Source organism: Rhyacophila brunnea, unplaced genomic scaffold (assembly GCF_057557595.1).
Source record: "Rhyacophila brunnea isolate RB1 unplaced genomic scaffold, BYU_Rbru_1.0 scaffold_2, whole genome shotgun sequence".
Classification (NCBI taxonomy): domain Eukaryota; kingdom Metazoa; phylum Arthropoda; class Insecta; order Trichoptera; family Rhyacophilidae; genus Rhyacophila; species Rhyacophila brunnea.
In genome coordinates this window covers 58,616,591-58,641,340 of record NW_028232859.1, presented here as the reverse complement: position 1 = coordinate 58,641,340, position 24,750 = coordinate 58,616,591, and the positions used below count along the sequence as shown (strand labels likewise).

Sequence of the window (24,750 nt, the reverse complement as noted above, 5' to 3'; positions counted from 1 at the left end):
TGTCTCTTTAATGTCCAGGTTATGATTCCGTAGGGCGTAGACCAACTTACTGGGTGTCAAGGTGTACGCGTCATTTTTATTTCTTACCTAGCATACCGTCATTATTATCAAGGCTTCTTCGAGCTGATTCTACCTATCCTACAGTCTTAAACGATGTGTTGCCACTTCATATCTCTTAATTAAACTATTAAGACGATCTGGTGGCGTATAGGTCTACATTTCTGACGTTTTCTATCTACCGTTTGGATACCACTTGATGACTGAATCTGTGTATTATGTGTCTGCTATTACCATGTTTTTAGCAAGCTCAATTGCACCGCATACCTTCGTTTGTTTCCTAAAGTTACCCGCCGATACAAACCACAAGACATTGCGTTTGTTTTGACCCCACCGGACTCCTCTCGAACCTTCCACGGTAGTGCAAGAATTATAGAACCCAGTAAGCGGGGAACGCCTGCGTGGAGCAATAAGGCTATACAACATCTTGTGGTTATTTCGGCAGGTATGATAATCCAATCATTATGCGTTATGCCCTGCATACACATTTCCCTACCGCGCTGTGTGGATACAATTTCTAGCGAATATAATAATATTAATAACAAAACACTAAAGGAAAAGTTGATTGATATTGTGAATACATTAATAGCTTTTTATTATTCAATTTAGATAGCAATCGTAAAATATAATAAAAATCTTAAATAATTAATTTGGTATATAGCACGCACGCATTTCAACACGCATTAAAACGCTTCCGTCCACCCTTTATAAATTCGTTTTTAATTGTTTCTCCCCGCGGCAGGACTATGTAAATAAAACAAGTACCATTCTCATAAAATTCCGTGGAAAAAATAAATAATTGCGGTAGAAATTCTTGGTCCCTTTCTTGGCTTATGTTTTGGGGAAAACATGAATACGTTTAAGGGATTATTTATGCCCTGGGATTAAATAAATTACTAGGGAATTCTCTATACAGGCAGAGATAAGCTTCGTGTAATATGTTTCGGCTTTGCAAACCCTCTTTTTGGTACTCGGATAGTTCCTTATCTAATCGGCATTGGGAGTTGGAACTAACAGCGCGATTAATTTTCTTGGTAGTTTGTCCCTCAAGTTTCGGAATAAGCCATGTCAAGACACTGCGCTCCCCGTCAACTAAATGAATAGTACAATATTATTAATAATATGTATTATTATTAAACAAATGAACATTACAATAGTTTCTAGATGATTTATGTTTTATAACTAAGTACTCTTTACTTTGAATCGTTTTCTGGGGCGCAAAAAACGATTGAATTAGAAAAGTACACAATTTAATTAAATTAGAAATTAAATTACAGTACCCTTCAGAACCATTTTTTATAACACTATTTAAATAATAATAATAGATACTATCGTACGAAGACTTTATAGAATTTAAATTTAAATTGTAATGGATTTAAATTTTGTACTATTCCATTTGAGTCGTTTTTGCGACCCGGGTTTCGCCTTTCGGAATCTTAAGGCACTATGCGCACACACCGAGACATAAGTTAGAGTGTCTTAACGACGAAACCAGTTTAAATTTGATTAAATATAAAATTATATATTTTAAAAAGAAATCACACAGTTGAAAAGCTTAAATTCCAAGTTTTGTTCAAAAATGTTGAAAGATAAAAATGAGGTAAATGAGAACCACTAAAAGCAATAAAAGTCATCGTGATATTTGGTTAGGAGAATGATGTCTATTGAGAAATTTAATTAAAGGCTCCATCTGGAAGAAGATACATCGTTGGGTTTGATTCTTCAATCAATTTTAATATCGTGTCAAAATTACTAGACGTACGTATCTGCACACGATCATTGACCATATACACGGGTGATAAGTGTGGTAACCACACTCTGCGGACTGCATTTCTCATAACGTTTGTATGCGACATCCCCACGCGCATTGTAGAGTGTGTCGATATGATGCAACTTGCTACGGAGTCCAAAAAGTCTGCGTACATTCCCCACTCCGTGGTATGATTCTAGCAATGAACACCTGACCTACAGCCTACTACTGGTAGAACGTAATTATTAGTGTTGTCGCAACCTGTTGCCGCCTCTAGTGCTTATCATGTATTTGTATTGATAGTATGGGTAAATCATTATACAGTTTCACAATGGGCACAGCAAAAGAGATTCGCAGTGTATTGGTAATCTTTACTATCATTGAAACTGGCATTGTGCTACTGAACATGCGATTCACCCGTGGTGCCACTGTTGACTGATTTACCTATACCTGTAGCACGTGGTTTGGTTTAGGAACATGGCGTTTGTAGCAGAAAAGTAATTTTTGTGATTTCTTTCCACTGTAGTTGTCCCCAAACTCACATAAATAACACACGTCTTCCGTTCCGCGCATTTTCCACCAAATTGAAGGGGCTGATTTAAAGGGGAGCAAGGGATATTTAAAAAAATGCTATATTACTTAGAGTGTCACCTTCAGTGTCCCAAAGTACATCATCCGAGTGACGATTTAACTGTTTTTTAGTACGGTGATTCGTGACAAATATAATAAACAGAGAATCTGCAATCCTGAACATATAATTTTATTGTGCTATATATTATTTTAATTAAACAAGGATGAACCGTCCTACGACCGTGCTAATGGCATGGTCAAAGTTACCGCGTTTTCAATCGATCTATGATCCGCAGGCGCGCACAGTGGAAAATAAAAAATGGTTTGAGGCCGGTCCGTTGTGATTTTTTTAAAATAATTTTAAAGGTGGCATGAGGAAATTTAGCAGGTGCCACTGACTTACACGAATGTACTTCGAATACTACATATGGCTTCGCGTCGCTTCGGCTGCCGCGAAATAAGGCAATTTTCCAAATACATTCCCCATACCCAGACATTTTGTACTTTGAGACTAGATATAAGCAGCTGACATGTAGGTATAACTAAGGGTATTCACGTACGAGTTATTACGATAATATTATGTTGTTGAATATTGAAGCGAGCATTGGATGCCCCATATAGTAATTGCATCAATTTATGACTGCCACCGATTTTCCAGTGAACAGTGGAGTAAGGTCAACTCGTTGAAAAGGGTATTGTTAGAAGAGCCGCATCACGATCCTCAGTCATGAGGTCCTGACAAAAAGTTAATATATCATTTACCGACACCCCCTCCCTCTTGTGTGCGCGCCTGATGCCCCTGACATTTCAAATAGACAAAGTTTACGTCTGTCATATTTTTTTATATAGATTTTATTATTTCGTAATAAACAGGATAATGCAAAAAAAGCGAGGCAAAAATGATCTATACCTGCATTGTAATAATGGTCAATTTGCAAACTGTGTTAATTTGTGCACATCTTTTTTTCTATCAGACTTATAACGCCTGATATTTATTGTAAAATAATATTTATATAGTAAAATTAACTCTACCTACATTGCAAAAAGGACAATTATTATAGAAGATTTTAGTTAGATTTGAATCTTCAGTTTTATTTTGGAAAAAGCGCCCACTTCAGTTTTTAGACATTGTATGGCGTATGCAATGGTCCTAACTAATGCTGTATCATGCATTCCAAAGGAAGAAACCAATACAATTCCTATTTCGAATTTCCCACTAACGTCCTTTCAGCTTCAAAGTCTCGAAATCATCCCTCCCCGCTCGAAGGTTTTCACTTTTCACAAGTGAAATATATAATTTCCATTACTTCCTTATGATACCTCACGCGTAGGTTTTCGGGCGTTTTTTGTGCATATTTATCACGAGATAGGCGTAATATATTGACAATCATGTCGCAGGAAGGAAACAGCCGGGGGCGGAAGCCCAACCCCTATCGTTCATTCACGCTGGGTAGAAAAATCCCAATTGAGCCGTCAGCTTTGGTGGTACTTATTTCGCTAGAGGTAATATCTTTTCCTTCGGCCATCTAGAATGGTAACATGTAAATTGTACGTATGCATTATAGCCGTGAACATAGTATTCAAATGAAAGATGGAAGAATATCATTGAAACCGGATGACACGTTCGAGCATTTTACCGAGCGGTAATTTGTACGTTTTTTAAACATCTATATCTGTTAGGGGATGATGAGGTGTGTGAAGATAAAGTCGTTGTGTCTTGTATGTTGTGAGAGGATAGTTTATTTATCGTTACAAGAATAAATAATTAATACAATAATAATATAGATAACAGCGTGAGGTTATAATCGCGAGTACGCATGTACTGGTGAGATCGATGTGATCGGAGATTGATTATATCAATGAACTGGGAGACTGGACTCGAGTGAAATGGCGGTTGACTATGTCTAATGTTAGAGTGGTGCGTCGAGTGACGGACTCGTGACGATAGTAGTGTGTCGCGTGACGGACTCGATGAGTAAGTGAGGATTTATGGAGTATCCTTCTTATTTATACGAATGCAGTCGATATATTACAAGAGACAATCGTTTTCGCTCTATTATTTTGTTTTGACAACAAAACATACATGTTGAAGTATGTCACCCATGTAATGCTGAGTGCTATGATTCCTACACAATATGTATTAAATATAAAAATATCTCATCTTATTTACTGCGGAGGATTTAATTACTATTTAATTACCTCATTTAAATAACATGTTAATTTTATAGAATGGCCAATTAATTAGTGTACAACAGGTGTGCCGTCCGCGTTGAAAGGATATATTATATAGCAGCAAATACTATATAGCAGTAAGGCTTCATAAGATTAAATTGAAACATCTCTCCTTCATTTTGTAAAAATATGTCATTATAACAAGACGTTTTTTTTTTATTTTTGTAATAATTACTCCGATGAAAGTGATTCCTTAAATAGCAGGCGGTCTGGCGAAGTAATTTGGTGAAAGCTTTTGGAAAGTTACTTGTTAAAAGGGCAAAAACTTGAACGCATCGACGCCATTGATTCACTTCTTTTATAAATGGTTTATTGCTGCTAAATTTATTAATTTCGGAATTTATTTTTTATTTCCTTTGCGGCGGAAAGCAGGACCGCCTTAAGACATTTCGGCGCCCTTGTTGAAATCGTTGTCCAACATCATTGGTTGAATAAAGTAGTTGGTCGAATAATAAAGATATGTATATGCACGAATTTGATAATTATATTACGTTCATTCTTAATGTTTGATACAGAATTTTGAAATTCTTATAAAATTTTGTAATTTAAAATTATAGATTATTTTGTTTATAAAAATGTCGTAGGTAGTTGATTATTGTCAAAATAGTGAGTGAAATACTACCTACTAAAAACGTTGAAGAAAACCCTTTTTATAAGAAAAATAAATAGAGCTTTTATCTACATCATATACTGAAAGTTGAAATAAAAATAATCACTCTGATGATTAGATTAAGGGCATGCTATTTCGCATAGTAAATTGATTTGTAGCAGGCTTCACGTGTTCTCCAGATCACGTGCGGGTCCAGATATAAGTAGTAAAAGGAATCCATTTTAATTAAAAAAAAATATAACAATAAAATATAGTATGTCCCTGTATTATGTAATCCAATTACTTTTATTAATACAGGGTGGAGGTAGACCGCTGAGATCCGATATAAACTGTGCAAACTAAACTTTGTCAGTTTTATTTATTTGTTTTTATTGAGTAGTAGTAGTAAACATTTTACAGGGTAGTTATTGGGGATTTTTTTTCAATTAAACCCTGCTAAAAGCAAACCATAATAGATATTAAAAAAATGTTCTTCTGTCTATAAAATGTCATTACCATTAAATCATACACCATTTTGGATATTGTATAGATGGAAGATTATTTTTTTTTGTCTATTTTGGTTTGGTTCGACATGGTTTAATCGAATTATAAAAAAAACATCAGCAATTTGTATTCTGAGTTTAATGATCAAATAAGCATGACTGACAAAGTGTGCATTATTTTTGCCAGATCTCTGGCTTGGTCTAGCTAGGCAAGGTTTAATTGAATTTTAAAAACTAACCAATACCATCTGTAAATTGTATTATTAGTTCACTAACGACAAATATGTTTGACTGACAAACTTTAGTGTGCACTATTTATGTCGAATCTTCACAGCCTATCTCCACCCATCGCCACTTGTTAATAGCATTAACATATTGAGTAGAGATAATATGGATAAGAAATTGCAACACAGCCTAACTGTAACTCAATATCACGTTTCGTATAGTAGCGCCGTATGTTGTTATCCCGGTAAATATACAGTGCCTCTGACGGAACTTAATTCGGGCCACGCAGGAAAAAATTGCGCGCGTTAAAAAAATCCTACACTGTTTACTTAGGAAGTTAATCATTAGACGCTGGCTTTTGACGTTTGATTCTCGGCGCGCAAGCTAATACAGGAGAAATTTTATTAAATTTTTCATTTCTGAAGCTCAAAGTGATTTACCCTAGCGGTAAAAGAAGCAAGATATTATTTTTAATCGTTTGTAACTAAATAATGATACTTCTATATATTATTTAAATATTTAAAATATTAGGTATATGGCGTATTAAAGTACGCCAATGGCTCACATGAAAACTATTCGAAAGTTGTGTAAAAACTGGACATTTTAAAAGTGACACTAATGCCTTTTTAGTATTCGCCGTGGATAGAAAAATGTTTACGTACACAATAATGTTCTTGGTTCTTGAATAGAATATGCATAATATCAGTAATGTAGTTTTAAAATAATGCGTGTCATATTGTAACAGACGAAACTGGTATTTATCGTTATTATATTAAGTGAAATAAGCATTATAGATTATGGTATCCTAAATCTGGAAAAAGCACATGTTTATTGAAAAATATTTTTGTTCTCTTTTTTTTTAATTAATGCTTGTCTGATATAAGTAAACCGTTTATTATGATGAATGTTCTTACGTAGTTCTAACGTGATACACTACGATACTTGATCCAGATAGTTTGTTAAGTTTGTATATTAAATAATTTGATTGAATTGATGCATACTGCAACGCGCTGTGCTATTTGCACTACTGCAGCAACGTGAAAGATTGTTTCTCTCAAAAGTGCAAACAATCTTCGCCGGGAAATGCACTCACGGAATTATCATCAAGGCGAGTGTTTGTGTATCCAATTATTGTGAGTTAAGACAAAATTAAACACACTGCCTCGAGTTTGTTTAATTTATTAGCTTAATTGGGTAGACTCCGGCCAGAGGAAATTCAATGCGCGTCAACTTCACATGTTTAATTAAATATGCGGCAACAGTTTAGTTTACAAAATATATAACGCCCTAGTTTAGTTCTTAAAACCTCTGCTGTGATAAAATCGAAATTTTATAGTAGAATTACAGGGAAGTCTATGAATAACTTGATGTATTTAAATAACAGATAGTGAGGAGGCTCGTGGTCATCGGGTGATTGTAATCAGAGTATCCAGGTCTTAGATTATGCTCATACGGACCTCGCTCTCTTGGAGCCACTCATCTGATGTAAATCGCTTGTCATCGGTTTTCTCACCAGTATGGTATTTTTATGTGATTTTACATTATATTTGTAAATTCAGAAATATCGTATTTGTTGCGGTTTTTCTTCGATTTTTCTAATGCATAAATGTGTGTTTAATTGAACTGGTCAAATCTTCTGCTTGTATAAAAAGAAACATCGCATTTAATTGAGGTTTTACCAATTTATGTCTTATTATTGCATAATAACAAATATCTCATTTACAATTATTTATATTAGGTAAGTACCTACTTATTTTATTTTTAATATCACTTTATGGCGACGGCAGGTCAAAAATAAAATTATTTCCGTAAATTTATAATAATCAATTAATACTACTAATATGCACTTAATGCGGTTTCTAATTTATAATTTACCCACATTATATTTATTATTACATAATATATTTTGGCACGTAAACATAAATAATTACAAGATAAAAAGAACTTTTTATATACAACGTCTTTAAATTTTCTGTTGAATCATATAAACTTGACTTGACTAGCTTAAACAATCAAAAAAATATACTTGATAGAAATACTTAATAAATATACTGAAATGTCATTTTGATACTTGATTTCCATAGTAACGCACGTATATATTAATATTAATAATTTAGTTGCTAGGACTATCTGCTCTATCTATCTCTATCTAGCTCTACTATCAACCAATAATAGTATTTTAATTTTTACGGATTTCTTCCGAAATAACTTTTCATACAAAACAGAATTAACTGAAAATGAATTCAATTCTACTTAAAGATGGCTAAAAGTAATAAAAAAATGCATTGGCATCGTGTTCTGATATATTCTAGCTAGCCGGGTCAAATCTCTAGCTAGTCGGGAAGTTAGTTAAAAATCGATTGCAAGATTTGTACCGGACAAACAACCACCGGACAAATAAGAATACTAGCTAAGAAAAACGTTGTAAAAAGTTCGCCATCGCTACTCGGATAGCGTTGAACTTTTAGATAGTTATTTATTGTATAACTTCTGATTATATAAACCACAACTAATAAATCAATTCATAAAATATACTACTATTGTATATTATGTCAATGTTTGTCATTGACCATGACGTGTGAAAAAACCACTATGATGTACCTAAATGAGTAAGTACGTTTTATAATTAATACATTTATTGATGGGTACTACTTGGGTGTGAGTTAGTAGTAGGTACCCACTATACGTATGCATATTAATAACGTATTATCGGAAATAGACAATCAATAATTTTTTTAGAATTTTCCAGCGCACCGAATTTCCTGCTAGATTCACGTAGAAAAACAAAAAAAAAAAATAGAAAAATGCCATTATAGTATGTAAATTTCTAAAATGCGTTTAATGCTCCGCTAGGATAATATTTCTATAATGCCAGCTTTCAATTTCCTGTGCCGTAAACTAATTTATGAAAGCTGAACGTTCAAATTAATTACGTACCTTTAGTATTATACTTTTAAAAGAGTACTCCTATTTTGTGTCACGTTTGTATTAAAGCAATCTTTTTTTGTCCCTAGACTGTCTCTTCTTTCGGAGGTTAGCAATCAATATTTAATTTTCTTCATATCATATATGAACCAGTTTATCACCGAGAGGGATGGTTTCCAATCCTGGTGTCCTAAAGAATTTGAATTCACATGCGCCTGTCAATTACCTACGTGGTCGCATCCATGATGGAACCGTTTCCTTGTGTCAAGCTTATCAGGCATAATTAGTGAGGGGTGCGAGACTTGTCAATGCGCTCCCCAAAGACATATACATTGTCGGCGACGTGCTATGTATTTTGTATTCGAAATTTTATTTTTCTGTATAAAATTGTAATTTGTATTATTATTATTATTATTCTCTTCTTCTCTCTTGTGAGGGTAATATTTGTTATAATGTAAATATCATGCTGTGAACGTCTTGAATTTAGATTTGTTATCATTGTCTACAATGTTTTGTTTTCATAAATAAATCGTTTGGTATTCACCATTATGTAAATGTGTGAGTACCGCAATTTACGTTTGAGTTTATGTACTAATAACATAATTGAGTCGTATAGTATCAAAAGTAGAACTGTCGCATATATGTCGAAATTGAACTAAGTATGCCACATTATTCTTCGGATCATAATGTATGACTAGCAATATAATATTCGAATTAAAATCATATCTGTGTGGTATAAAATCGTGAAAGAAAATAGGGCTTGGTATCAAAGTTAGAACTGTTCACGTCTTTGGAAACACAAGTAGAACTGTTCGGTTTCGACCAATCACAGAGTTGCCCTAAGTGACGTCACAATATGCCCGCTCATACATATCGTTCAGTTGTGACTGTTGACATGCCGTGTTTAAAGTTGAGTTTTTTATAGTTTTTTTTTACCAAAACATATAAATACTGATGGCTAGTCCCCTCATGGAGTACCAACCAACACCAGTAATAATAAACAAAGGTCGCAAGAGTAGCATAAATCCTGAAAAATGACAGGCAAAAATCGAGAAAGTTGGCAGGTCAGTGCGTGTAAAATCCATAGGCGTATCTACATCAAATGTTTTGAAAATATTACTTATTAAATATTTTAATTTAATTTTATTTATCCAAGTTTAAACTATTTCAAAAATATAGTGCTAATTCTTTTTCATCCTCGGACGAATGAAACCTCAGTTGAAAATTTTCCTATAAGGATACACCACTCCTGATTCATTAAATAAAGTGGATTTTAGTACAATTGTTTTTATGAAATTTTATTTATATTATTAAAACTAGATTAAAACAATGTCCCCCCTCTCCACCAACAAGAATAGTTTCTATAATTATTTGGATTGTTTTTGTTCAATTTTTGTTTGTGTTCTTAAATCTTTTATTTATTTTCTGTGAATTGCTTATTTCATTCCTTTTTTCTTATCGATGACATATTAAGTTTTCTGAGTCCAAAAAAAATATGAAGCGTTCAAAACGCTAGGGGAATGTTTTAGTCCAGGTAGAGAATTTATATCGATCAAACTACGGGAAACTAAATAATATTATATAAGAAAAATAATAACATTGATACGATTCGTCCATTTACAGTTGCAAAAAGTTTGCCAAGTGAAAGAAGTTTTTGAATAAATTATTAACTAAGCATTATGGGCCACAATGGTAAACTTTACATAGGTACTCTCCAATTCGATAAAAAAAATCATTTGATGAAAATAACTCCCGGAATAATTTACGAGATTCGGGGGACGTGAACTTAGGTGAAATACAAGATGACATTCTAAATGAACTTATAGTATACACATTGGAAAATATGTCCTATTTTCTTTATTATAAAATATGTCATACAATAATATCTCTGTCTCCCTGTATGTTTATGGTTTCATGTTATTTTCTTAATACCCACAATATTTAATCAATTTAAAATTAAAGTACTATAAATTTTATGTAGGTACCTATTAAAATTGAAATCAATAAATAAAAAAATACGTTATTTTTATTATAATGATGTACTGCACTGGTAAATTTGAACTACTTCTTAGTGACGTCATCCACAATTGTTTGGGATCAAATACAGAACGTTACACAACCTTGGTAACAAAGACAGAACTGTATACTATGTGAGTATCAAATGTAGCACTCTTCACTTTTAAAACATCTATATTTCATTATTTACAACAATCAGAATTCTGACATACGTAAATTCTGTTGTGTATTTTTAATTTCTAAAAGTAGAAAAATATTTTATGCTTTTATAAAACTCAAAAATCCAACAAAGCGTTTTTCGTCATTTTCTCGAAACGATGAATAGTGCACAGTTCTACATATGATTCTATACGACTCAATTATTGTCAATATTGTGTGTTACGTTTGATAATAAAGGAGAGGATGTAATGTGAGAAGGGATTGGTAAAAATTCAAGTGATAATTGAGGGAAGGGGTGGGAATTTTTAATAGAGACTATACATTTTAAGCCTACTTATAAATTGTCATGAATTTACCAGTAAGTGAACGTTAAATCTCATGAAAACACTGTAAGAATATATTTTTTAAATGTAATAATTATAGTAGGTATGTACCTACTCGTACATAAAACATATTGTTAGGTAGGTACTATGGATGTAGCTGAGACATTGTAAGACAGTGATTTTACATTTCCAATGTAAATATTTTATTTGTTTATTCATTGTTGTAATCGTTATAATCTAAATACTTAATGTTTTTCAGGATTGGGTGAATGATTACTAAAAATAAAAGATTTTCTGACCAATATTTATCTAATAGATACCTAATTACGTTAACGTAACGATTAGTTGTTTTATATATTGTTTTATAATAAATTTATTTGAATAGGCATTTACAAAATATAATGTAGAATTCAATTCAATACAGTTAATAAATTAACCAATGTGGAGACTATTTGTAAATGCTAACTGAATCAATACCAATACGTATTTTAACAGTTTAAACGTACTACAGACATATTGTTTTGTTAAAATATGGTAAAAAAGTAGTATTAATAATGTAATGTTTAATGGTTATAGTTTGATCCATAATAATATACGTATTTTTTAAGGCCACAAGAGGCCCAATAATAGTAGTGTAGAAGTAGCAGTGAAAAGATAAATCAGGAAAAAAAATATATAACCAATAAATTAAAGATGTAATTTTACTACAAGGCTGTAATTGCAGGTAATTTACTAAATCGCTCAAACCTAGTAAAAAGATGTACATTGCACACGTGTAAGTGTGTTCACCTTTATAAAGTTCAAAAACTCTGCCACAAAATAATACTTAATAAAAAAAACCAGTTCGATATGTTTTATAATATACTACAACGATCAGATAATATTATAAAAGTAACGAAACAATTTAAAGTAGCTACTTTTGAGACTCGTTTTGTGTGTAATTTTTAAAGGCCACATTATAGTTTCCATCTTATAAGAGCGGATAGACAGATAATGATAATTGAAGTTAATTATTATCTTCAGATAAAAAAGATAAAAGGTACCCATGTACGTAAATATGTGATTTTATAATTAATAACACGTTTCCCTCTATTTTAAAATATCTCATTCCACGATTAGTGGGTACATAATAATACCAGGTACCAGGGCTTGCTTATACTTTCATTGTTGTCAGTGTGGTAGTCTATCAGTAAAAAAAATGAAGCATCTAAATTCTAAATACTCTACAAATGTACATACTTACATAATAGGTACACATACTTTTATCAGGATATGTCAGGTAAATAATTAGGATTATAGATTTTTATTTGAGAATGATTTATTCATTATTGTAACAAATATACATATGAGTATGACATTATTACATAATATGGTATCCAAAAGACGAACATGTTATCTTTTTAGAATGCGAAATAATGCCATCTATCCATTTTAGAAATGGTCCTACCATGCCTTAATTTTTTTTTTAAATTTATTATGTATATTTTATTACATAATATATAGAAGAAAAGTCGCCTGCCGTGCAATTTTTTTTTAGAAAGTATCTACATGGTATTATGTATTAACTGGGTTTCGATGAATCTCTCAAGGGCGGCCTGTCTCTTTCCTCATCCGGAGTTAGTCTTGGGTATAATACCTACCGAACATGGAGAATTCTCATTATATTGTAAGTAAACCGAGGTAGGGCGCACTCGAGACAATATAATATGGGGTTATAAGATGACCAACTCTCGATTTTATACCTCGAATGCTGAACTATTCTGAAATTTTAGAAGGGAGTTATTTGAAATAATCTATTGAAGTTATTTATTATTTGTACATTTAAAGGTATAGGTACATAATATTTTATTAGGATTATTGATGAACATAATGATGCATAAATGTGGCTATATAAACAATAAATACATAACTTAAATATGATGTTTCAAAGAAAACTTTTGTAAAATATTTCAAATATCAGTATGAATAGTTAGTTCTGCATTCAGCTGACATGTCGTGTTCCCGAGGTAAAGCATGCTCACTAAAATGCAATTTCAATGATGACAATAATTATTGTGTTGCATTTGCCAACTTGAAGCATTGAACCAATGCATGTAACAAGAAGTATATTCGAACAGATCCAACCAGCCAGTCATCCGGAAACTCCAAATAAAAAAAAACTGCTGTCGACAATCTGTCTCTGACAGCTCAGTTGCATATTGTTTGGGAATTTTGACGTGATTGATGATTGCATCGATAGCATGCACTTTAATTGCAAAATCCACTGCGATTGCGATGGGTCAGATGGATGTAAGTTCTAGTTCAATAAACTGTTAAGATATTGTGAAAGTATTTTATCATAATTTGATTCCGTCTATAAACGATTTTCTATGAAATTTAACAAAACGAAACAATTCCTTGGAGTGAATCTCAATTATTATTTATGATGACTCCGTACATAATCAAACGAATTTATTTCTTTTGAGCGACTTCCCGGCTCAAGTCCTGTTGTAATTATTTACAGTCGCAGCACGTACTCTCCACTTTTCGTGTGAATTAATTTTCCTATTGATTGTGAGTTATACGCAGGGTCGGATTAGGCACGGTTCAATAAATCAGGGAAATGGTGCCAAATAATCTTGGAAAACATTTTTTTATCATGCTTTATAAATAAAATGTACCTACTGATGGATGTACCAATAGTGTATGAATACATACTTATAAAAGACAACTTTTATATTCAGATAGGTACGCAATCATTTATTGTACGTAGATATAAATAAGCTTCGTGAATATTATCAAGTTAATGGTTATTTTATAGATAGTCATTTTTTTCCATAAAAAATGACATGTTAGTATATAATTATTTCAAATCGCATATCACAAAACACCTGTTACTCAGTATTCACCACATTTTATCGCATTTAAGTATGACGCCTATAGAATAGTGGTCTATGTGCATGGGCGCGAAACCCGAGAGATGCAGGTTCGATTCCTGCTGGTTGCATTACTTTTTTCAAAAAAAGATTTTTTCTATTGTTTATAATATATTTCCTCAGAAGTGTTTTCAAAATTTTAATATTATTTGAACCGATAGTCTTGGTTTTTACAATGTTTTCCCACTTATAGATAGGATACTCTCAATAGTTTGACAGATATTTATAGTGCAGTACTAGCAAATCGACTATATATAAAATATTAAATGACATTACAATTAATTTGTGACAGATTGATAGAAATGGAAGGCAGTGATAAATTAGTCTAAATGTGATTTTATTTAAAATAATTTCTTTGGCAGAATGGTAAATTTTCAAGTTATTCATAATATCCTAGTACAGTGATTTTCAAATAGCGTCCTTAGTGAATAAAGATTAGAACAGATTGGAGAATTTCTTATATATTTTCCGAGGTGCTTATTGAAACTTTCCCTAGAATCAGATGTAAGAAGTTTTTTCCTAGTATGGTCATTATTTTTAGGATCTCTCCGTTTTTCAAGATTTGAAAGAAAAATAAATCCAAAGGACGCATGGTGACTGTAGCGATTAGGGAAGAGTAGTTCACATATCACATAGCTATTGTTATCGCATATACGGTCACTGAATCATACTGATAATCTATCGTTTTTAGGCGAGCACACAGGGGGAGGGGGGATTCGGGTCCTTATTCTTCGTCAGAACCTCATGACAGGATCGTAGCCCGGATGATTTGGCTGTCGAACAGCCTATGGACGGGTTGGCTCCACTCCTCTTAGCATCCTACTATCTGGGACATCCAATGTTTGCTTTAATATTCCGATGCGGCATGTCTAACAGACAAGACAGAGCGGAGGACACAAACGGACACTAACGAACCTAATAATTACAACCGTTAAGCCAAGAGCACACGATAACCACTCGTGGATACGACAGCTCGCATAGCTCGTAGATGAGCACCATTAGTAAAGTTATACTTGCAGACCATGTAGGTATTTATAGCTTGCCTTTCACGCAGTGTCTGGGTAGGTATGAGGAATGTTATTTTTCATGATCGTGTGGTGCATCAGCGGCCGCACTGAATCTGAGATTATTACAGGTTGCGTAGTTACTGGAAGTTGCTCACGGCTTACCCTTAAATGCCACTGATCTAGTTGAATTCAAAACAATTTTCGCAATGCTAATGATAAATGCATATTAATTACCGATACGGCATTGTTAAATAAGTATATAATATATTTAAAAAATGTGTGCAGTAGAAATTGTAAATGCCTGTTTAATGTTTTACGGTTTCCATTTTTTATTATCATTGTGATTACGACTAGCCGTAACAAAACATTTGTCAATTATTAAATATTTGAATACGGACGCATAAAAAGTTTCGCATTTTGATAAATTAACATTAATTTATTTATTATTCGCGTAAATATTGTGTTACATGTCCTTATTTGCGATTCCGTTTTAATTTCGCTCTGTTGAAAGCGCGCCATCATTTCAAATTCAGCGGAAATGTTTATTTTTTACAACTGAACATTTAAAATTATAATCTACGTTCGGCGTACGTGGAAAGCGGATATTAATTACTCTCGCAAGCCGGCGATAAAGACCTTTCACGCGTTTTGACAAATTGCCGATTTATTAGTTTGTTAATGTGACATCATTTCGTAAGCATGATTTCAATTGAAACTTTGTTCAATTTTAGGACACTTTCGTACTTTTTATTAAGACGATACATCAGTGAAACGGCAAATAATTTTCAACTAATAGGCGCGACAAAATTTTGGACTCGCTGGCATTCGGAGAGCGAACGTCGAGGTGTGAATACGTCAATTTGTTTCGTGATGGCGACGGGGGTATTAATTCTTAAATCGTGTAAAGATGACTAAAAACGTTATCCATTTACTTGAAAAAGAAAAAATGTCAATGAATATATTATTATTGTTACTAATAGAACAAAAAAAAAAAAAAAGTGCCCACCACCACCCGTCATATATGCACAACCGTGGATATGCACGGCCGCTTTCTATGACGCTTTAAACGTGTCTGAAAGAAGTGATTTTAAGTGCTCATTCCGTCCCGAGACGGAGCCGCACGGGACTGATGCTGCAACCATGCACCGTAGTGCTGAAAGAAGAAAGTTAAAAAAGAAAATGTTTGTTTTTGGACTGGCTCTGCTGTCCGCTGACGTTAAGCGCTTTGTGTACCCGCATACTGAGTGTCACGAATTGAAATGGATGAGTCTACAGAAGAGTCGAAACAGAACATTCAATGGACGCATGTTGGATTTATATGACAAATTATATTTCGTTCGGGATGCGTGATTTGCACCCGCGACCCGCAATCCGCTCATCGCCTAGCCACGATCTTTTTAGACCATGCCTCAACTGAGGTATAGCCTTAATCGGAAAGAACCTAGAAAAATAATAATGATGGTAAATGTGGAAATATCACACGCAAGAATAAGAATTACGTTTATAAAATAATTGTAAATATATAATTTTAAAGGCTTTATGCGGCACACATAATATTATCGCACAGACCTCATCAGGGGGCGGGAGAAGCCGTCTCGCGAGCCTCTGATTTTGATCGATTTACAATGCTTGAGACCAATCAGGCACTTAAAAATGAAAATATTCAATCAACAAATCTGATGAAATTTATCGACATACGTTCAAATACAAACAGCCGATAGCTATTTTGCCTCAAACATTATCGCTAAAATGGAAGAATATATGAAGGAAGCGTGGTTAAAATGCTTCCACAATCTCTTTGAACATGGAAAAAATTATTCAAATAATAAAAGATATAAAAAGGCTAGGAAACACGGCGAAAGATTGAATCTCAAGAACTCAATTGTAATTTTCCAACTTTCTTAACAGAATTCTTAAAAACGTTTTTTTTCCTTTCATTTTTTCCCTATGAAAAACTGCTCAGCACGTTAGACAGTCGAAAAATAATATTTGGGAAATTTTGGCACGCGTACGTAAAAAGGTTCGCCATTTAGTGCCACCACTGTAGTCCAACACTTGTCCAGCGGTTGTGACCTCATCGAGCGACGTTCCAGTAAATATATAAATAGAGTCGTGATGGTTTTAGCAATTCAAATTCAATTTTATTTTATGTAAATAGTGAACATTACAAATTATAAATTGAAGACGCTCACAACGTGACATTTAAAAAAACAAAGAAATATATTCAGCAATAGAAAAAAATGGTAGCAAGAGTAAATACAAAAATTATAAAATATATACAAGGAGATACACTGAATGAACTAAGTTGGCCCGGCCCTATTTTAAGAATGTAGTGAATTTTGTTTTTTTAAATCCTTTGATTTCAATCTAATACCCAAGAAAATCTTTCCATATATTTTATTAACATTATTAAATTTGCATCTGATATTATGAGAAACAAAACTTTTACTGGTATGGCAATACCTACTCGTTTTCGAATCTCAAGTAATATATTTTTTAAATTATATTTAACTGTTAAATTACGCCAGCAAGGTTTATTACATGTAAATACATAGCTCACGATTGGTGTGTGGCAGTGACGTCCCTGGACAAAATGCCTCCTTTAGGTAGTGCGAAAATGCCGCCACATTTTTTTTATACAGTACTTTATAATATCATTCTTTCATGTCTCCAATATCTAAGAAATATTGTTGTATGGATACATTACTAACAATATAAATCTAATTTAAATGCCATCTCTGCTTCAATAGACAATATTGCGACTCTACGGTTTCAGATAGGTACATTTAAAAATGACAACTTCCAAAACTCGCGAGTGATTGGCAAACATATTTGGATAAATTTTAAATAATGTCCAAGGACAACGGAAGTAAACTAGACATTGCGAACCCGACAAAAAATCCTTATTCGTACCTAATTAATACATTTTGTTTCCAACCAGTGAGCTGAATTTTTTAATGGATAGATATTTCCGTTATTACTAAGTTTAGGTATCTATTTATATATATACCTAGTGATTCTCTTCTATTTGCCGCCCTTTGGGTAACTGCCGCCCCCAAGCGACGCTCAATCTGCCTATCCCCATGGGACGTCATTGCTGTGTGGTAACTGATAATAATAATTTTATCACCTTCTGATTGCAGGGGCTCACATGAATCCAGCGGTGACAGTTGGACTTGCCGTCACGAGGCAGGTAACACCTCTAAGAGCAGCACTCTTCATTGCAGCACAGTGTGGCGGAGGAATCGCTGGTGCAGCACTGCTTTTAGGGTGAGTGAATGCTGAATACCAATGACTGTTTTAAATTTGTGTCAAAACTATCTGGTGTTAATCGGAAAGAACCTAGAAAAATAATAATGATGGTTAATGCGGAAATATCACACGCCTATGTGTGTGTAAGGCCTTGTCATGTGACCTCATTGAGCCGTTCACAAGCACATGTCCAAATGCACTCGCGGCGAGACACGCGCCGTGTGGACAAGGCATTATTGTGATTGAAATAGTATTAAATTATTTTATGACTCAAGTAATATTTAAAAATTCTTGAACGTACACATGATGCAGGCTCTATCACTGTTGTCACGCGATCACACCGCGGATAAATAATAATTCATCTATCCCCTGAGTGCTGACATGTTGTATTTTGGCTGATTCGGTTCGGAATCAAGGAATAAGGCGGCAGAATAACTAAATACTAGATAGGTACTTGGAAATTACAGTAGGTACCTACATAATACGTTCGGAATTTCCAACTGTACCCAGCCGACAGTATTTTATTTTATAGAAAATAATCCAACTGGTAGTATGTAATAATATATGAAATATTCGCAATCAAAATTGGTAATGATGTCTAAACCATTGATTTTTTGGAACATTCCGCTTACAAACCGTCGCCGTTTTTAATCGGGTCCTCGTATATATTTTTCATTCGGCCCGCGTACTCTGACAATAAACATGATGTCCCAACTCTAAATTTGTTGCCATTTTTTTCCCTACTGGATCCATAACGGCTTGTTTACCCCTCATTTATCACGTCCGCTGGAATACATACATCAATCGCGGTAAATTGCACGGGAAAACAACCCGTGTGTTTGAGCGTCCGAGGGATGAAATCGCGCCGCCTTCGACTCGTGTATGTAACTGACGTCCACTCTAATGCTTTGCTTTAGTGGTTCTCAAAGTTAACAGCGCACTCAATCAAACACTCATTACTTCCCTATTATTTGACAGTGGAGTAATAAGGCAAATAAAAGACTGAAATCTTTGAATAAAACCATTTGATATTCTCTATTTCGTTAATCAAATAATTTTAACTATAATTACTAATTGAAAATGTTCCTTTGGGGCGGACGAAACCGGTCCAAATTTTATTAAATAAAAATTGGAAAATGTACAATTTTTTCTTGCGTTTTATTAAATTAATCAAATAATACAATGCAGTTCCACAGTTGAACTGACACAATAAAAGAAATTAAGTAATAGTTGAAATTTTCCGACAAGTAATATACTATAAGTCATAATAAACGATTTATGTGCGGACGAGGTCTCCCCAAGCGTATTTTTTACGCATTTTTTAACAGTAAACAAGAATACAATACAAATTTAATAGAAATTAAACCTGCTTACAGAATGGGGACCCAGCCAACCCGCACATCAACTAAAAAAATGTGTATCTTGTACACTGTCTTTTCAATCGGACTATGAGAGTGGTGGTAAACTTAAAATTTATAAAAGCTCTGAACTTAAATCTTAATAACAATATTGCATCGACTCAAGCATTAATCCATTATGCTGATGCTACCGCGGCCCTCGTAGTTCAGTACGCAAGACGCTGACATTTCATCCGATTGCTCCGGATTCGATTCACGGTGAGGTCATATTATATTTATGTGATTTTCTCAAAACTTAGCTGTTTGTGACCATTTTACTTATATTACTAAGTACACTACTGGTTCACTACACTCATGTCATTGGTCCTCGTGGCCTGTTGAAGTTTACGGATTACGTTTATGACACTAGTTAAGTGTCTTAAGTACCTAATTGGTGTTTTCGCTGACAACATTGAAAAAGTATTCACGCATATGGTTGAAATTGCATGTAAAAAATCCAAGCTTTGTGAAGTCAGTAGGTACCTACCAGCGCCGGCGGCTCAGTACTTCATTACAATAAACAACTTCTTTCGTAGTTTGTGAATGCCATGCTTGTTTCGGGGATTTTTACGACGGTTTTCAGATTTTTTTATGTTCTATGCTTATATAGAACGTGGCGTGAAAAATGTTATATAACGATATAACGCAAATTCAGTCGGTCCCATCTTCCTCGTAATAACCAAGTTCAACTATATAAGAAAATTGTAAATCACAGGTTGGGAGGTTGTCCGTCGCAATAACTGGAGTCTGCAATGGGAAAAGTTCATATCAATTTTAGGCGTTCATTATATCTAAATGTCCACTTGGAAACTGGGTTATTTTGATTGCACTCTCTGATAAAATTTATCTACAAAGGTATTGATTGAAAACTGGTATATTGAAATTGATTTAGGTATGCTGATCAGATTATTTCCGCAAAAGCAACAATAATGTAACCTATGTAGTATGTGAATTTTAAAAAGATTGTTAGAAATACTGTCTGATAACATGTTCAATGTTTATATCTAGATTCTAGCTAGAGGTTGAAACGGACCCTTTTTTGAGTTGCTCCGCTCCAGTTCCGCTCCGGGACCTAATGCTTGCTCCAGCTCCGCTCCAGGGTCTGCTCCGCTTCGGATAAAAAGTTTTAATAGATATTACCAAAATAATGTTAAAAACCTAACCTAACCTAACAAATAATCCAGTATATCGGCAATTTTCAAAATTTGTTTGCTGCTGGCTGTAAAGTGTAAACCGACAAGAACCGTGTTTTATTTAGACATGAATTTTATATCAGTACTATACGACCCAAAGAGGTTGAACGGTCATTAATATACGGCCATACATTTCCGATACAACATTTCACGGTGAAGAGTGATACGGCGAACTGCATACGTACAAGTTTCCGGATACGATTATAGAAAGGGTGTCAAAAACATTCTCAGTGGCTTAGATTTCTCACTACTCACACAAAGGAGAGAGGTTTAATGACGATGATCATATAATATTGTCCACTACCAGTAAAAACTCTCGAAATACAAGTATATTTACTATTTTAAAAGTTTTATGTTGGGATGTTGTACCTAATATTTCATTTACCGTGTATTAAGTGTAATACGGTGAACTGCATACGTACAAGTTCCCGGACACGCTTGTCGATGGGTTTATAAACGTTTTATATTTTTGTGACGTACAGAATCACACTTGTAGTTTGCCAAATTAAAAAAAAAAATATTATTATCTAGTTATTATGTAAATAAAGTTGGTACCTAAATAGTCTAAATTGAATAATCAAAAGCTAACAAAAGTTTAAAAAAGAATCTGACACACAAGCATACACTTATTTGATTTATTTTCTTCAATGCCATCCAAATTGATGTCTGTGTTTGATTCTATAGCTCACATTTTAATAACAAGTATTATTTTCCCAGACTTACTAACTACCTGTATAGTATAATATTATACCTACATAGTTAAATAACCTGCTAACTCCAGTCTCCACCTACTACACGATTTGTTTAAGTACCATTTTCACTTCAGACGGATCTTATTGACACTGACAATAGTCACAATGTACCTTATATTATATGAATAGAACAAGGTTTATGAGAATTGATTGTCAACGTTTCGTTCAAGAAATGTTGAGTTGTATGAATAGGGGGATAAAAGCGAGTACACTACAAACATCCATGCCTCGGATTCTTTTACACATTTTAATAGAATACTACGAATCTAGCCAAAGATATTCAAAATCTGGACCATTGCGTAGCAGGTCTAAAAGTAAAATGCTTGTTGGCTTAAGTATTCCGGTATAGAGAGATGCCAATTATCGATAGATATTTTTTTATTCATGTTTCAAATAGATTTATTATACCACTCTGAGAGTGGGAAAAACTTTACATCGAAATAAAATACGCGTAACCATACAAAACTTTCCCCATAAGAAGCTCAGTGGAAAAGCTTTCTGCCACACAGTTTAGAGAATCAATTTATTTTCGTGTTTTTGTGTGATACGCTCGGTTTTTTGGTTAAGCTCTCAAAGTTGATTATTTTCTTCTTTTGTCGTGACAATATTATGGTCTTTTATGATATCATTAAATAACAGTATAGGTACTCCGACATAGTGAATAAACTCATATACATCATCGTCGTTTGGAGTCGTTTTACTGTTGGATGAAAGCCTCCTAATAATTCGTTTCACTGTTTTCGATCCTTACTAAGTGTGGATCATAAGGTTATCAAATTTGGGGATGTCAAAACGGGACATTTTTAGTGGGAACATTTTTCAATACAATGATAACTGGCATCTTTGTTGAATGCGTTTTTCATTCTATATTTAATTTTATTAACTATAAATTCAAAATGTTACAAAGTTATCTTCTGCAGGAAAAAATACATTTGACTGACAATGTTTAGTGTGCACTATTCATATCGGATCTTAACAGCCTACCTCCACCCTTCGCCACTGTCCCATACCACGTGTCAAAATGATAATAATTCTGATAGCCAAGTCAAACAAAGGAATTTCCAAAATATGCAAAGGTAATTTGATTTGATTTAATAAATGCATAGGAAAGGTAATTCGAACATACAAAGTTGGACTTTTATAATACTTATATAGATCTGTCTATACAATGTCCACTTCAAATTAAATATAAAACACAATTTCAGTATGCTTTATTACCAAATACAAATTATATAGGCGCCACTTTGCAATTAATTGAAGGCAGCACCATATAAATAAACATTATCATGTTTTATTGAGAGTAATACATTGGTAGGTATAGGGAAAATGCTTGGCAACATTATTAGTCGCCGAGGAATCCAAAAATTTTCTTTATCATAAATACTTAAAGAAAGTCCGACCGTTAAGAGAACAAAGTATTCCCTTTATGGATAGTACTATCAAGATTTTTTGTTATTTTATAGTACCTTCTTACCTTGTGATGTCTTTCTTCTTTGGGTTATTTGTTTTTAGTTACCATCCATTACATATCGTCCCTGTAGAGCTAGAATACACCAAGCGCCATTATTTCTGTTCAATAAATAAACTGCCAAATTTTACACGAAGACATATTAATAATTTCGTACACAAAATTTTACTACCTTACTAAAACAAAAATCATGGTGTTTCAGAATAATTGAGTCACATGTTTTTTGGTTTGGAATAACCCTTGAAATAATCTATACAATTTCGGGACACCCCGTACCTTGTTGATAAAAAATTATAATAATTATGAAGTTGTTCAGGAGTACGTAGAATAATTAGAACAATAGAGATAAGAAACTTTTTCACTAATTAGTGCTTGGGATAATAGTTATCAACGTTTTGTATACTATGCTGTTAATGTTATTAAATAGGTACATATTATACATAATTTGAAACACCTCAGTGGGTCTATTCTGTACACAATGCGGTTATCAGCGGCTATCGACGGTAGTTATTTCGGTTTTTCTTATTTCGGTTTAATATAAATGTTACAATAAGTTAGCCGTCTGAACTGTCTATCTCGCTCTAAAAGTTTACACAGCGAAGAGAGGGGTAGTTAAAACATGGCACTTTTTGACAGTTATGCGTTTAACTTATTGTAACAATTAACCGCCTCAGTACATAAATATGATAGACTGCCGTCGATAGCCGCACTGTGTATAGAATAGGTTCGCAGATATAAGTATCCCTATTCCCTACTAAGCATCCTACTTAATTACGACTTATCTATTAGCATTTTTTAAGAATATCTACTAGTTAAATTCGTCGTAATTCAGTAAGATGTCTGTAACTTAATTGATTAAAGCACATTTGCGCGAATCTAGTGGTTGCAGGTCCAAGCTCTGTCGGGTTTATTATTTTTAAGGTGTTTTCAAATGATGTATATTTAATATATAAAATGATATTTTCTCAAATCGTTGCATAAAAGAAATGGTTTAATGAATATTAAATGTTTATTTTGAAACATTGATTATTTTAATTTTGTTAATTGAATGAATTACAAAAAAGGTGGCAAAAAGATCGTACCTATATTTTACGTAAACTATTGCAAAATTCTCGTGGACGAATATTTTGATTATCTAAATTATGTGTTAAATTAAAATAAGTTTGTTAAAAAATGGTCAGTAGGTACCTCTTAATTAATTCTATAATATCATAATAATATTGTTATCATCCGCCGGGGTGAATCTACTGTTTTTTGATGGCCTTTTTTCGGCTCTCGTTTCGGTTTTATACCTATTTTGACGTTATTAAAAAATTGTTGTTTTTATTTAATAAAACGAAATTTTTTTGTAGTACTTATTCCACTTTTAATCAATAGATTAGGACCGGTTTCGTCCGCCTCAGAGGGACATTTTCAA

General features: G+C 33.3%; 1 protein-coding gene across 1 annotated transcript in view; it reads left to right on the top strand.

Annotated features, from left to right (window-relative positions):
• Positions 1–24,750, top strand: part of bib (MIP channel family protein big brain) — a 272,918-nt gene that overhangs the window by 15,310 nt on the left and 232,858 nt on the right. The window contains exon 2 of the mRNA XM_085946992.1: positions 18,415–18,541. Within this exon, the coding sequence (XP_085803118.1) occupies positions 18,415–18,541 (127 nt within the window). The remainder of the gene's footprint in view (positions 1–18,414; positions 18,542–24,750) is intronic.